At 34.6% G+C, this 13575-nt stretch overlaps 1 protein-coding gene and 1 non-coding gene across 7 annotated transcripts in view; one reads left to right on the forward strand and one right to left on the reverse strand.

The window, feature by feature from the left end:
* The window catches only part of TLK1 (tousled like kinase 1), a 155949-nt gene that overhangs the window by 124031 nt on the left and 18343 nt on the right, over window positions 1-13575 (forward strand). For all 6 annotated transcript variants that reach the window (XM_060302270.2, XM_030852100.3, XM_060302271.2 and 3 more), the window contains 2 exons: window positions 9375-9472; window positions 11709-11790. In XM_060302270.2, the coding sequence (XP_060158253.1) occupies window positions 9375-9472; window positions 11709-11790 (180 nt within the window). The remainder of the gene's footprint in view (window positions 1-9374; window positions 9473-11708; window positions 11791-13575) is intronic.
* On the reverse strand, window positions 10736-10807 carry TRNAE-UUC (transfer RNA glutamic acid (anticodon UUC)). The gene has a single exon. It is a non-coding gene; the product is annotated as a tRNA-Glu (tRNA).

Below are 13575 nucleotides of genomic sequence, written 5' to 3' on the forward strand. Positions count from 1 at the left end.
AAGTGGCTAGTAGTACACACAGAGAACAAAATTGAGTAAGTAGTGTCACCTTAGAGCACAAATAAATAGCAGTTGTCTGCTTTACCACTGGGTATTAATTTTTGAGTCATACAATTTAAAAATAATCATTCAGTTACATGTGTTAAAAATAAGTTATTTGGCATTCTAAAGCACAGTTGGAAAGTAGGGCATTAAAAATAGGTCATTTTGTTTTCTAAAACACAGGTAGATTGGACACTTTTAACACACAGAGAGCAAGCTTGAGTTAAAAGAAAAGATGTTATCACCTCTATCTTAAGCCAACATGAACTATGCCCTGACATGTAACTATATAGCTTCTGCCATAGGCTGGATCTGATCTGTATTTGGTGTCCATGTAACCTGCATAGGAATTAATCATGACCTACATCAGCTTAGGGTTTAGATATGAAGCCCAGCATACTCCTGCATTAGCAAAGGTGACTCTTAGTCTCCCTTTAATAAAAACTCTTGAAGTTAAATGGAATTATTAGATTAAATTTGTTGACACCAAAGGAAAAAATGTCCATCATTGACAAAACCCATACCATTTGGACATAGGAGACTAGAAGGCCTATTTACTTTTTCTTGAGATAAATAATTTATGATGTGCATTGTGTTTCATAAAGATAATCATAATAATTGAATAGAGAAGCTGAAATATGAGAAAGTATATTTACCATTGAATAAATCATAAAATTCAGTTCATATTCTGTGCTATTCTGTAGGGTTAGAAACATAATAAATCCAAATCCAATGAATCTGTTAGTGTGATAGAGTAACAAATGAGAGTTGAGCAGTAAGTCCATGGCTAAAATAAATACATATTTCTGGTAACCACCAAATAGTAAATGTAAACTTACTTAAGAGCTTATTTTCTTTTGAAATTAGGGAAGTTATTATGCAGCATCATCTTTTTTTAATATAGCAAGGATTATTTAATATTTATTGTTTTAGTTATTAATCAGTTTGTGAAATTATTGCTCACTCATTCACCAAAATTCACTTTATTTCCACACTGCCTAAATCAGGCATGATTCAAATTCTCATTTCAGAATTACATAATATTACATTTTATTCACTTTGAAGTTTTAACCATTCTAAAGTGAACATTAATGTTAAATTTGAATGCCAGGATCTTCTCTGTTTGCTTTGTCTAAATTAATACAGCTAGTAACTGGCAAAGCGAAACTTGAACCTTTTCTCACTGCTATTTCTTTTTTTTTCCCTCCTATTTCAGTGGCAGTACCCTTACGCTTTATTCCTACAGTTCTCTAGTTGTAGATAAATAGCAAGTTGATCCTTTTGTATTCAGAAGAATTAATTCACTTGTAGCTTTCTCTGCATGTTTCTTAGAGTAGTGTGAATGTTTGCTCTTTTTTTCCCCCCCAGAAACATGCTGTTTCATTTTCATTGCAGATAAAGGAGAGCAGTTAAGTTTTCCACACACGCATACTTCTTTCTTTCTCTTATATATTACTTTCCTTGGGTATCTTGTTAGTGACTGTTCTGTCAACTAGAATATTTCTTTATTATTAGCTGCTTCATTGTTTTTCATTCTAAGTTTATTTTTAAAGGTCAACAGGGAAAGCACTTTTTTTAGGCTAAAATGTGTGAATACACTCTAGTATAATTTTACCTTTTATAGAGCTAAAGATTTAATTGAATAGAACAGAAAAGAACTATACAGTAAAGTATATGGAGACTGTACAAATTATTCCTCAAACTTATTAAAAAATAACTTTTTTGCTACTAGTAATTATGCACAAACTTCCTTAATTATCACTCATTAAAAGCTTGTAGTTGCAATGGGAATAATTTCCTGTCTTCAAAAAGTTGTTCCTTTGAGGCAGAGCAAGTAAATCCCATTTAAAATCCCATTGCACCTGTGCCACATGTGGAGTCTCTGGATTTAAGGAAACTAATAAACCACATACCAGTTAGCTTTTATGGTTGATCCTGTTTTGATACCAGTCTTTGATACATTCTAGTTATGGGAAAGTCATTTATCTTTGTGATTTGAGGAGTTCTGCTAGGTTGTTGTTTGTATAGTTCAGATCTTTATTCTGGAACTGAAGAAAACTACGTGGATGTGCTTTCCAAGAATTGTTACTAAACTAACACAAACAACTTTTTAAAAAATCCCTGAAAAACCATTTTCCTTGTAATAGATTATCTCCGTAGTCATATTATCATTTAAAAGATACAAGTTACCAATCATAATATGCCAAAATAAAGAGGAAGTAAGAATTTTGAAAGTTATTGGGACCAATAACTATGTCATGCCACCGCTATTATTCAAGTTTGTGATGTGAACAACACGTGGAGGTGTTGCTCCTTATTTTCTAGTCTTCAAATTTTTTTGTTTTCTGGATTTTAAATATTTGATTAGTTGGAGAGAATGCATATAGAAGATTTGACATCTCAATATGGAATATTAGATAGTATTGTAGGGATTGGCTTTAATGTATGTGTTTTGGGGTGTGTGTGTGTGTGTGTGTGTGTGTGAGAGAGAGAGAGAGAGAGAGAGAGAAGCCCTGAATATAAGTGTCAGAAATTTTTATTGGAAAAACATAACCAACTTGTAATTGAAACAGGATTAGTCAAGAACCATCAGCACCAACACAAGTGTATCTTTGCAGACCGAAGGAATCAGCTAAACAATTACAGTCATCTCAATCTCTACTAAAACAAAAATCGCATCCAACATGCCACCTGACACCATTTCTTTCTCTCTCTCTCCTTTGCTCCTTGCGATGTGGCATTCATCTCTCCTTGTGCCTCCGTTCTGAAGAGATAACAGTATAGCAACAACTCTGCCACTGAAATCCTGTTCTCTGACTGATTTTGGCACCTGCAAAGAGAAACAACCAGTAACAGGCAGCCGCAGCATCAGTATTAATCTTCCATGATGAAATCTTTACAGGTCAAGAACAAGCACACAGCTCTTTTCTCACTCCTTCACAGTGGACCATGCAACTAGTTGAAATGGAAGACAATGGATTGTCTGCAAGCCTTTTGAACAGTGGAGGATACAGGGCATTGGTTTTAGGTGAATTAACCCCCAAATATTCTTGAAGTTTGATATCTCCTTTGGTCTTTCTTTCTAGAATACCACTGTCATCTGATTTTTCAAATCCTTAGTATGACCACAAAGAATAAGTTTGCATATGTGGCATCTCGTCACTTTAGTTTCGAATAAAAGTATGAAAATAATTAATGCTAGAGGGCTTAATCTCTAAAACTGTGTGTGCACCTTTATATTCAAGAAATTTTTCTCTCAGAGCCAACCACATTGTACATTATGTTTCTCTAGAACATAACACAAGATGCTACTTGTGTAGGAAGTAATTTTCAGTGGAAATCTAGTGAAAATGCATTATACTAGAAAAAGTCACCATTAAGCCCATGAAGAATATTATGAGGTTCCTGACTTCTTGGCATGTGTGGGCAAGAAAAGTGCCAAGAAGAGTGTTGGAATTCTAAACTTGACATTTTGTGCTTAGTACTGCTTCCATTTAAAAATGAGTACCATCTATGAAAGCTGCCTGTGCTGAGAGAACATGGAACTAGCTGTAGATAGGAAAGCTCCCAGTGTATACTCTACTTCCTACTCTCATTGTAAACCTACAAACATATTCCTGGCTTTTTCCCCACCATTTATAATTATACATCTTTACTTGATAGTAGATGATTGTTCACTTACCAAAGTGAAAATTTAGCAGTACAATGTGTTTTACTTCTGTAGTGTTTGATATTAATCCAGTTGTTATATAGGCAATGGAATTTTTTTAATTTTGGAAAGAATCTTAGAAGTCAAGTTAACCATTGGTTAGAGCAGGGTTTAATTTATTCAGGTTTGTAAGTTCAGTGTAGAGATCACTGTTTCACAAAAAAGAGAGAACAATTGCTTGGCCACTGGCCAAGAACTGTAACTCCATGCCGTTTATATGCATATGTACAGAGAGAGTCTAGAAGATTAGGTTCTTCTCTTTATTGTGTAGAAAGTTAAATCTTTTCATACTTAAAAAAAATATGGAATCCACCAAAGTCCTGAAAAAAGGTTAAAAGGAGGCAGAAAGCTGGAGGAAAGTATAGTAGTAAGGCATTGTACCTGTATGTGCTAAGGCTTGGTGTCAGTACCTTGGCTAGTGTTTTTAACATCAAGGAATTTCATCCTCCGAATACAGTACCTGTGATTTCTTTTTCAGGAAGTGTACTAAATATTTAAAGTTTGCCAGAGAGTTGAACTGTTACATATATTTGCTGCTGAGAAGATAGGGTTGGGCTTGTTTAAACAGAATGGGGGAACTGACAGAATTAAAACCCGTCCATTTTAACACTTACTCCCATTTAAGGGTTTTGATGTATATATTTATGCATTTGAAGAGAGATTAACGACCCCCCACCCCCCAAAGAAGGAAATGAAGTGCAGAGAGGAAAACATTAAGGTTCTAAAGTAATTAAGTCAGTTAAACACACCTGAGGTATGTTTGATGCAGTATGCTCCCCTCAGTAATATCCAGCTCAGTGATTGAGGATGGGCATGGAGGGAGCATATATATAGTTAGGAAAGAAAACCTCCCTAGGAATTTCATAATATTTGTCCCTTCTCCTCCTCCTACCCTAGTCCTCAATCTATACAACCATACTCAAGCAAAAATAGGATTATGGGCAGTAGTTTCAAAACCCATCTCTATACATTGAACGTGGTTTTTTTGTTGGTTGGTTCATATTTCCAATGGCTCATTTCTCTCATATCCATATTTAAGATATATTAAAGAATATAATGGAGGAAAATTTGAGGACATTTAATAAGGATAAATTTGAAGTAAATCGGTAAAAATTTTAATTCTTTTTTTCTGCACTGCCCTTTCTGTTAGCCTTTAATAGTGCCTTTTGTTAATTTCACTCTCCTGGTGATAAACTTTTAGAATGACATTATAAATATTTAATGAAATTAAAACTTAATTTGAGGACCTGGAGATACTAACTTTTGAGGGCTTTGTATTGTTCATACTACTAAATGAATTTGGTGTTAAACTTGTTGAAACCTCATTCTGAACTAGTTTTCCCAGACGGACTAATGCTGTTATGGTGCTGTTGAATATATTATTGTAAGTGATAAGCTTTTCTCTGCTTTCACCATCTTCATAATATACCACACAGAATTCTTCTGCCAACCCTCATGGATTATAGGCAACCTGAGAACGATATATCAGAAAATACTTTCTGTCTTATCTTGGCTTTATAGAAAGGCTGCTCTTCGAAATTGAGGGTTTTTTTGTGGGGCTGACATGTAACATACATTAAAGATTTGCTAAAGAAGTTTAAACTAGGATGTTTAATTTTTTTAGGAAATCCATTAGTTTTACATGTGAAAATGCATTTTATAACTCTTTAAGCTTTATAGTTTAATGCCTACACACCCCCACTTAAAAAACAAAATTGCCATTAAAGGAAATGCTCAAAAATACCCCAAATCTGCCTGGCAGTTTTAATCTGACATTTTACAGAGATTCTGCTGTTGCTGTAACGTAATTTTAGCTTAGAATGTTAAGCCAAGAGGATACTAAGTTGCCAGAAAGGACTTTGATTACAAATAGAAAGCATTTCTATGCTAAATATCTGGTGAGGGACAAACTGGTTTTACCTTCCATATAAATTTTTAAAAGTTAAAAATTTTAGAAGGTGGTATGTTTTGCAGGTTACTTAAATGATGAGGCAATATTGAGATCTGTTGTATACTTGTCTAACCTGGGTATTTTAATATATTTAAGTAATTCAGAATATTAGATCTTATTTTAAAATACTGTTAAAATAGCTGTAGTGTGTACTGTTAAGGTCCATTGCTATATCTTTTTCTTTAAATGGAAAAGAGCCATGTCCTGTTATTGTATGTGATTACCAAACCTACCTCTCTCTTTAATGGGATCTTTTCTTACTCATGTCCCTTCAACACCATAATTGTCTACAGAGACCAGTTCCCTTCCAGAGATGCTGTTTGTTTCTTCTTAGACCTTCTCTGCTTTAATTGCTTAGCTGGTGGATGACTTGAGGATTGAAACTTGGTGTTCTTACTAAACATGATCTAGCTGTCTGGATTGCCTCTCTTTTTTATTTTAATAATTTGGACTACTACCTTTGCCATGCGTTACAGGATTCCATTCCATAATGATTCAGATCAGTTTTGAGCCCAGGTCTGCCTTGCTTCTCCTGAACCCTCTGAAAACAATTAATTCTGAGGATGGCCCAGAGGCTAATGTCAGTCTCAAGCAAGGAGAGTGTGGCCTACAGTATATAGATCTTTGGAAATGATCTGCAGTAAAGATAAGTTTAGTTGCTAAGACTACCGTATTCTAGACTGTTGTACCTTGGGGCTAGACCAAAACTGGGCCTTGCCCCTTTCTGTAAGGAGAGGATACTAAGCAGTATTGCCTAGTGTTTGCCTAAAAGTATGTGTATTAATCTGTTCAGGCTGCCATAACAAAATACCATAGACTGGACAGCTTAAACAAGAGAAACTTATTTCTCACAGTTCTAGAGGCTGGAAGTCTAAGATCAAGGTCCAGCAGGGTTTAGTTTCTGATGGGGCTCTCTTCCTGGTCTGTAGATGGCCGTCTTCTCAAGCCTTCACATGATTTTTTTCTCTGTGCTCTCACAAAGAGATGGTGGGGTTGGAAGGAGAGATCTCTTTCTCTTCCTCCTCAAAAAGCCACTAATCCCATCCTGAGGGCTCCACTCTCGGGACCTAAGCTAGCTCTTATTACCTCACAGAGTCCCCTTCTCCAGATACTATCACATTGGGGTTTAGGGCTTAGACATACAAAATTTGGGAGGAACACAAACCTTCAATCCATAATAGCATGTATACTTTTTCTCAGTGGGATTTGAGAGAAGTTACTTAGAGTTATTGAATTATCTTTCCTATAGAATTGTGTCACTTTAAGGTCCAGGATATTGTGGAATAAATATTAAATTACAATATGGAAGATGTAAATATATTTCACTGAGGACTATGGAGGATTTATGTCTATTTGCATATGACTTTGTTATAGTTCCTTCCCTTGACGTGCCTCTTAAATACCTAGGATCCAGCTTTTCTTTTAAACTAGTGCTCCTGACATTTTGTTTCTTCCTGTAAACTTTACAATTCAAACTGAATGAAGCTTGCCTGTGCTTTTGTATTGTAAGATCTTACGGGGCATACTTGTCATGTTTTATGGAGGGTAAAAAGCTTGCTTAGCTGGCACAGACGTACATTTTATTTTCTTTAGTAAGTATATTATGATATTGATTACTGCCATTGTATAAACATCTGAAGATTACCAAAAATTATAAAACAAATGTAATTATGTGTCAACAATCTAGTTGAATCTCATAATTATATATTTATGAGTTAATAAAATTTAATATCTATAAATTCATTTTTAAAATAGTATCCCCATACCACATTTTTCAAATGAAAGCTGAAACAAGTATTTTTGCTGGTATTCTAATAGGCATTTCACCGTTTTATCAGATTATTTAAAATTATACCAACTTACTAAGTGTTTACTAGCTTCCTACATGTATAAGAAATTAATGGCAGGTTTTAAGGCAGCAAACATTAGTAATCTGAAGAAAGAAAGTTACCACTTTCTGTGTTCTGTGGCATAAATGAATTTGAATTTTTTCATACTCATGGGCACAGCTATATGGCCAGTTTCTTATTCTACTTTATATAACTAAATGGAGACAACTGAACTGTGGTTTGACTTTATTGTTTCAAAGCATTTTAATCTATTTCCTCTCCTTATAATGAATCTTCAGTTATTTAATCCCCTGGGACATTATCTTACCTTTTTTCTTTTTTCATTAAAATTAGAAATATTTGTAACTGAAGCTACATTAAATGAGGAAATTTCAGAGAATTTAGTGTATCTATTTTAGAAAACTCTCCCCAAAATTTTAGAAAAGTTCATCTTCACTTAAATTTATTTATTTTTCTTTCTTTTTTTACTTAAATTTTATTTTGAAGGTTTCTATGTATCATCTAATGCCTAATTTACATTAAATATCTCTGCAACAAGTAGTGGTTGTTTCATTTTAAAATAACTGAAATAATCTTAAGGTCAGGTGGAATATGAACAACATACTTAGATTTAGTTTTTTAATCTGTGAATGTTTGTTTTTCTTTATGATACTTAGAATATTCCTTTCACTTTAAGCCTTAGATACAGCTGTAATAGACTTTATATCTCTATTATCTGCTTTACGATGAAATAATATTTATATTTTCAAAGTAAATTTCAGAACTATTAATTTTTTGAGATAAAGGATTTAAAAAAAAAATATCAGAAGATAAATCATTAAGAGACAGTGCTAATGAAAAACAAATATTTAAATAACCTCTATTCCATGTGGTATAGATTTATAACGGTAGTGGTACACATTTAGGCCAAGGCAATCTGGATTAGTTTACTTAATAAATAGTTATTCAAAAATACTATAAAATTGGGCATTCACAGAACTTTTCACTGAAATTTGGTATGTTCTTGTTTGTTAAGTAGTACTTAAATTTATATTGACAAATCAAGAGGTATGTGTGTAATGGGTGATTTTATTTGTTTTGGTGTCTAATTTTTTAAAATGTTCTAAAAATTATATATTTTGAGACATGAAAAATATTTATCAAAATGTTTAGATTAAATGAATGTTAAAGTAAATTTCTTTAGGATTTGCCTAGGTCTGCTCTGATAACTAAGGATCTGCCACAGCTATTCGTAAAATTTTTGTTTTAAGAGTCTCTTTAAAATTGTAGTGGGATTTATCCAAAGTGAGTGGTCAGACTGTGTGTGTGTGCGTGTGTGTGTGTGTGTGTGTATTCCAAATGTTGTAAGGTCTTAGAATAATCAGTAGTTCTGTCTCCTACCTTTCTTCCTCTTTTAACTGTTGTGAAATATCTTCATTTCATTTGTTTTGTACTAGTAAATTATTCCCTCGTAAATTAAAATTTGGATGTACCAGAAATAAAACTTTGAGCTCATTTTGTTTTATAAGTCAGTTTCAGACTACCTTGCAGTCATTTTCAGTTTAGACATTATAAAAATAGATTTCTTGTGGTACAGAATAAAAGTCAGCATCTCGTTAGGTATAAAGATTTTCATGTGGAGGATGGTTTCTTGAAATAGGCTTTTGCCTTATCTCTTTCTATCTTTCAGGCATTGAAAAGAGCACTTTGGTCTTTTAACTCAGTGGAACTTTATAATACACTATTCTTCCCATCACTGTAAAAAATTGGTGCATGAGTAAAAATATCTTTTTTATATCACAAATAAATTGAGCTTGTTATAGTCCCCTCTCTTCATTTTCAGGAAGAGGCAGAAATTCAGGCAGAACTTGAACGTTTGGAAAGAGTCAGAAATCTTCACATTCGAGAGCTCAAAAGAATAAATAATGAAGATAATTCACAGTAAGTCATTATTTGTATTTCACAGTTTTACATAATAAAAGTTTTTTCTCCCCTTGGAGATCATAAACAGAGTATTTCCTTGTTGGGGGGCTTCTCACCATAGACCTCAAGTCCTTCCCATGGCTCAGAAGGCCTCGTTTGATCTGGTCTCTGGCCACCTCACCACCCCATCTCTCTCATCCTCCCCTCACTTATAGGTTGTAGACACACTGGCCCCCTCAAACACGTCTCACTTGTTCCCTCAAGGCTTTTGTGCTTGCCATTTCCTCTTCCTGAAATGTTCCTCCTCTAAATATCTGAGTGGCTTACTCCTTATTTCACTCCCCATGGTCATTAGAGAAGCCACCCTGTCTAAAATAGCAGTCCTTGCCTCACTCCATCCCCTATCTCAGTATCCTTGCCTTACTTTATTTGTTCTTAGCATTTATCACTATTTGGAATTACAAATTTTTTTTTTTCAGTTATTTTATCTGTTTCCTTTCACTTGAATGTAAGCTACATGAGAGCAGGGACTTAGCTTTGTTCTTGCTATATCCCCAGAACCTAGATCAGTGCCTGGCATATGGTAGGCACAGAATAAATATTTGTTAACTAAATACCAAAGTTAATATTATAGTAGTGAGGAAAAAATTTTTTCAACCAAAGGGATTTCAGTAAGCCATGTATCCAGCATTATGTAAAAACTGGAGAAGAAATAGAAAAGTAGTTTAAGTTATAGTCTCTGTCCTTAATCCCTAATCATCAAAATGACATTAAACGCTAAAGGAATTCAAAGGATAGAAAATATATGTGGGCTGGTGGGAATTTTATGAAGAAGATAGAAATTAAGCAAGGCATTAATTGGATTTAGTCAATGTAGAGGACAGGAAGGATGTCTTTTTACACTTTAAGACTTATGTAATTTAAATCTTCATGACCTAATACAAGTGTCAGAATTGGAAGTGGCCTATTTCTGCCGTGAAATACAAATATCTTGCTTAAAAGAAGGGCTATTTATGATCATCTCTGTATGAACGCAATCATTCCAATGTATAATGTCAGTGAAATAATATAGTTATGTAATATCCTTAATTGTACCAGATGAAAATTCTGATAACGCAGATAAGACAAAACTAATTTAAAATTGGCTCTTCTGAAAATTATGTCCAAACTTGTGGATATTACTTAATCCACTTGTTGAAAATTAAATAAATTGTTACAGCTTTACATTTTTCTTTTCTTTCTTTTTTTCTTCTTTTGGCTGTGTGGCTTGCGGGATTTTAGTTCCCCAGCCAGGGATTGAACCTGGGTCATGGCAGTGAAAGCGCCAAGTCCTAACCACTGGACCACCAGGGAATTCCCGACATTTTGCTTTAAAACTAACAGAAATCTCTTTTATTTATAAGTTCTCAGGAAAAGCTTAAATTATCAAAGCTGTGTTGATATTGAATAAAATATCATGTGTTTGCATCTGGAATTATAAAGCTATCATTGATATTTTTTTTTCCTTAAATATCAAGAGTGTACATTTTGGAACCACATTTTTCTGCTAACCCCTGCCATGTATTAGCTGTTGACCTTGGACAAGTTACTTAACCTTTCTGTGCAGTAGTGCCCTCATCTGTAAAATAGAGGTAGTAGCAGGGCCTACTTCAAAGGGTTGGTTAAGAACCAAATGAGATAATACAGGTGAGTGCTTAATGTATAGCAGGTGCAATAAGCTTTAAATAGTAATAGTATTGTCTGTGGTGGTTTTTTTTTAAGGATTTCTTTTTTGATTGGGAAATAAATTTTTATTTATAAAAGGCAAAGGCTGTAAAATTTCACCATGGATGAAAGCCAGTTTATAAATATAATTATTTTTAATCATATATCAATATTATAAAACTTGATTAACTGTAACTCCCAAAATAAAAGTATATTTTTCCAAGGGAAGTAATTCCTGCTGAATAGATACGGGATTTCATAAAACTCTTAGTAATACAGTAGTCGGTAGGTCTTTATCACAGTGCTATAATTGGTCATTGAACCTGAATATTTGGCTATAAATGTTAAGCTTTGTGAACACCAGAGCGTTAAGATGGGTGATAGTCATGCAGTTAGAGAAGGAAAAGAAGTATGGAATGGAATTCAAAATTAGCAGAAGAGTAGCTGAAAAAGAAGTAGCTGGGAGTAGAATAAGAGCTAACTTTGTTGTGGACGAAACCTTTTTGTGGGTGTTTTCATGTGCCTGAGTGTTTTTTTCCCCACCCTTAAGGTTCAAAGATCACCCAACGTTAAATGAAAGATATTTATTACTCCATCTGCTTGGTAGAGGTGGCTTTAGTGAAGTGTATAAGGTAATGTACATTTTTTTCCTGTTCTTCATACTAATATGACAAAGATATAGGAATATGTGGTTAAGAAGTACATGTCTTTTTATTGATTTTATGATTTTTTGACTGTTTTTATGTCCTCTCATTACAAAGAAGAGTCTGTGGTGGCTTACACTGTCTTATCTCAAGAGTCTAAAAACTATCCTTGTGCCTTTGCAGTCCCTCTGATATTTGGTACCTGGTTATCACTAGCCAGTCTGATACAAGTAATAACAACCATTAGAATCAAGATAGGCAGGTAGCCATTTAATATAGTACATTTATGGAAAGGTTGTATCTCTTAATTTAAACATGTGTCACAAGTCTTACATGTCCTGAATTTACCCTAATTTCTACCTATTTTAAGGCCAGTGTTTCTCAAATGTGTATTTATAAATGTAGAAATATTTACTCATATGTTTAATGCTTTATACCTTACTTTTTTTCCACTTTATGTTATCTTTCTGCCCAACCTTTAAATATTGAAGTTCCTATGGTCTCATCATTCTTGTGCTCCTTTCAAATATATCCCCCTCCCATTCACTAAGTTATCACCTATTTGATTTCAGATACAGATGTATAGATACATAGCTATCTACCCCACACTCTCCTTCTGAGCCCCGTACCTGCTGGTTTATATGACTTAATCTGTTCACCTCATGTGGATGCTTCATAAGCACTGCAAACTCACATCTGAAATAGAAGTTATCTCTTCTCCCAACGCGCCCCCCGCTTTTTAACACTGCTCCCTACTTTAATACACAGCACTGCCATTTACCTGCCCAGTCCCTCAAGTGAAAAACATAAAAGCCATCCTTCAATTCACCTTGCCCTTAACTCCCTTCCCCCAACATAACCAGTCCCTGGTATCTGTCATTATTAATGTCATTAAGCTCTCCTAAATCCAGCAGTGACCCTTCTCCCTCTCTCTTAGCGCAGGGCCTCATTGTCTCTTGTTGCATTGCCTAGCTGATCACCTTTTTTCTGGGCATTGAGTTTCTCCAGTTCATTTGTGTATGCTGCAGCTAGAGTGGCCTTGTTGTAAAATGCAGTCTGATCATCTCACTCCCCTGCTTATAAGCCCCAGTGGCTTCCCATTTGCTCTTAGCATAAAGTCATATAAAGGTCATAGCTTCACCTTAAACTTCAATTGCTATAGAAGGCTTCCCTGTTAGTCTGCCTTTGATTAGCTCCTTGGAACACTTGGTGCTTCATTATGTATTGGTATAGTCAGCGATTAAGACCTTGGGTTCTGAAGCCAGACAGGCTGGGTTTGAATCCTGGCTAATTCTGACTGCTGTATAAACTTGGGCTTATTGCTTACCATCCTCTGCCTGTCTTCACCTGGGAAAGCTAATAGTACCTACATCATAGGATCATTATAGTGATTAAATGAACTATCACAGGAAAATCACAAAGAACTTCGTTGCTGAGAAATGTAAGCTCATTAGATTATTAGAAATCCTCTCTGTTCAACGAGACAACCTGTATCCAGTTCTGACTCTGGGGCAAATTATGGGATTTGGATTCAGAGAACTTCATTTCTGATCTTGGTTCAACCATGAACTATTTTTTGTTTTGTTAACTTGGATGAGCATTAAGTGTCACCCATCAAGAGTGATCTGTGAGCTCTCTTCCAATTCCTATTTCTCTGATTCTAATGGTAGTTCATCCTCAGGCACTTAATGGTTGAGTAGTCTTAGGCCACAAGGTAGAAAAGAAGGTCATAATGTTGCTCACTGTGGACCTAAAAATCACCAAAAGTATAGT

Source organism: Globicephala melas, chromosome 7, assembly GCF_963455315.2.
Source record: "Globicephala melas chromosome 7, mGloMel1.2, whole genome shotgun sequence".
NCBI lineage: Eukaryota > Metazoa > Chordata > Mammalia > Artiodactyla > Delphinidae > Globicephala > Globicephala melas.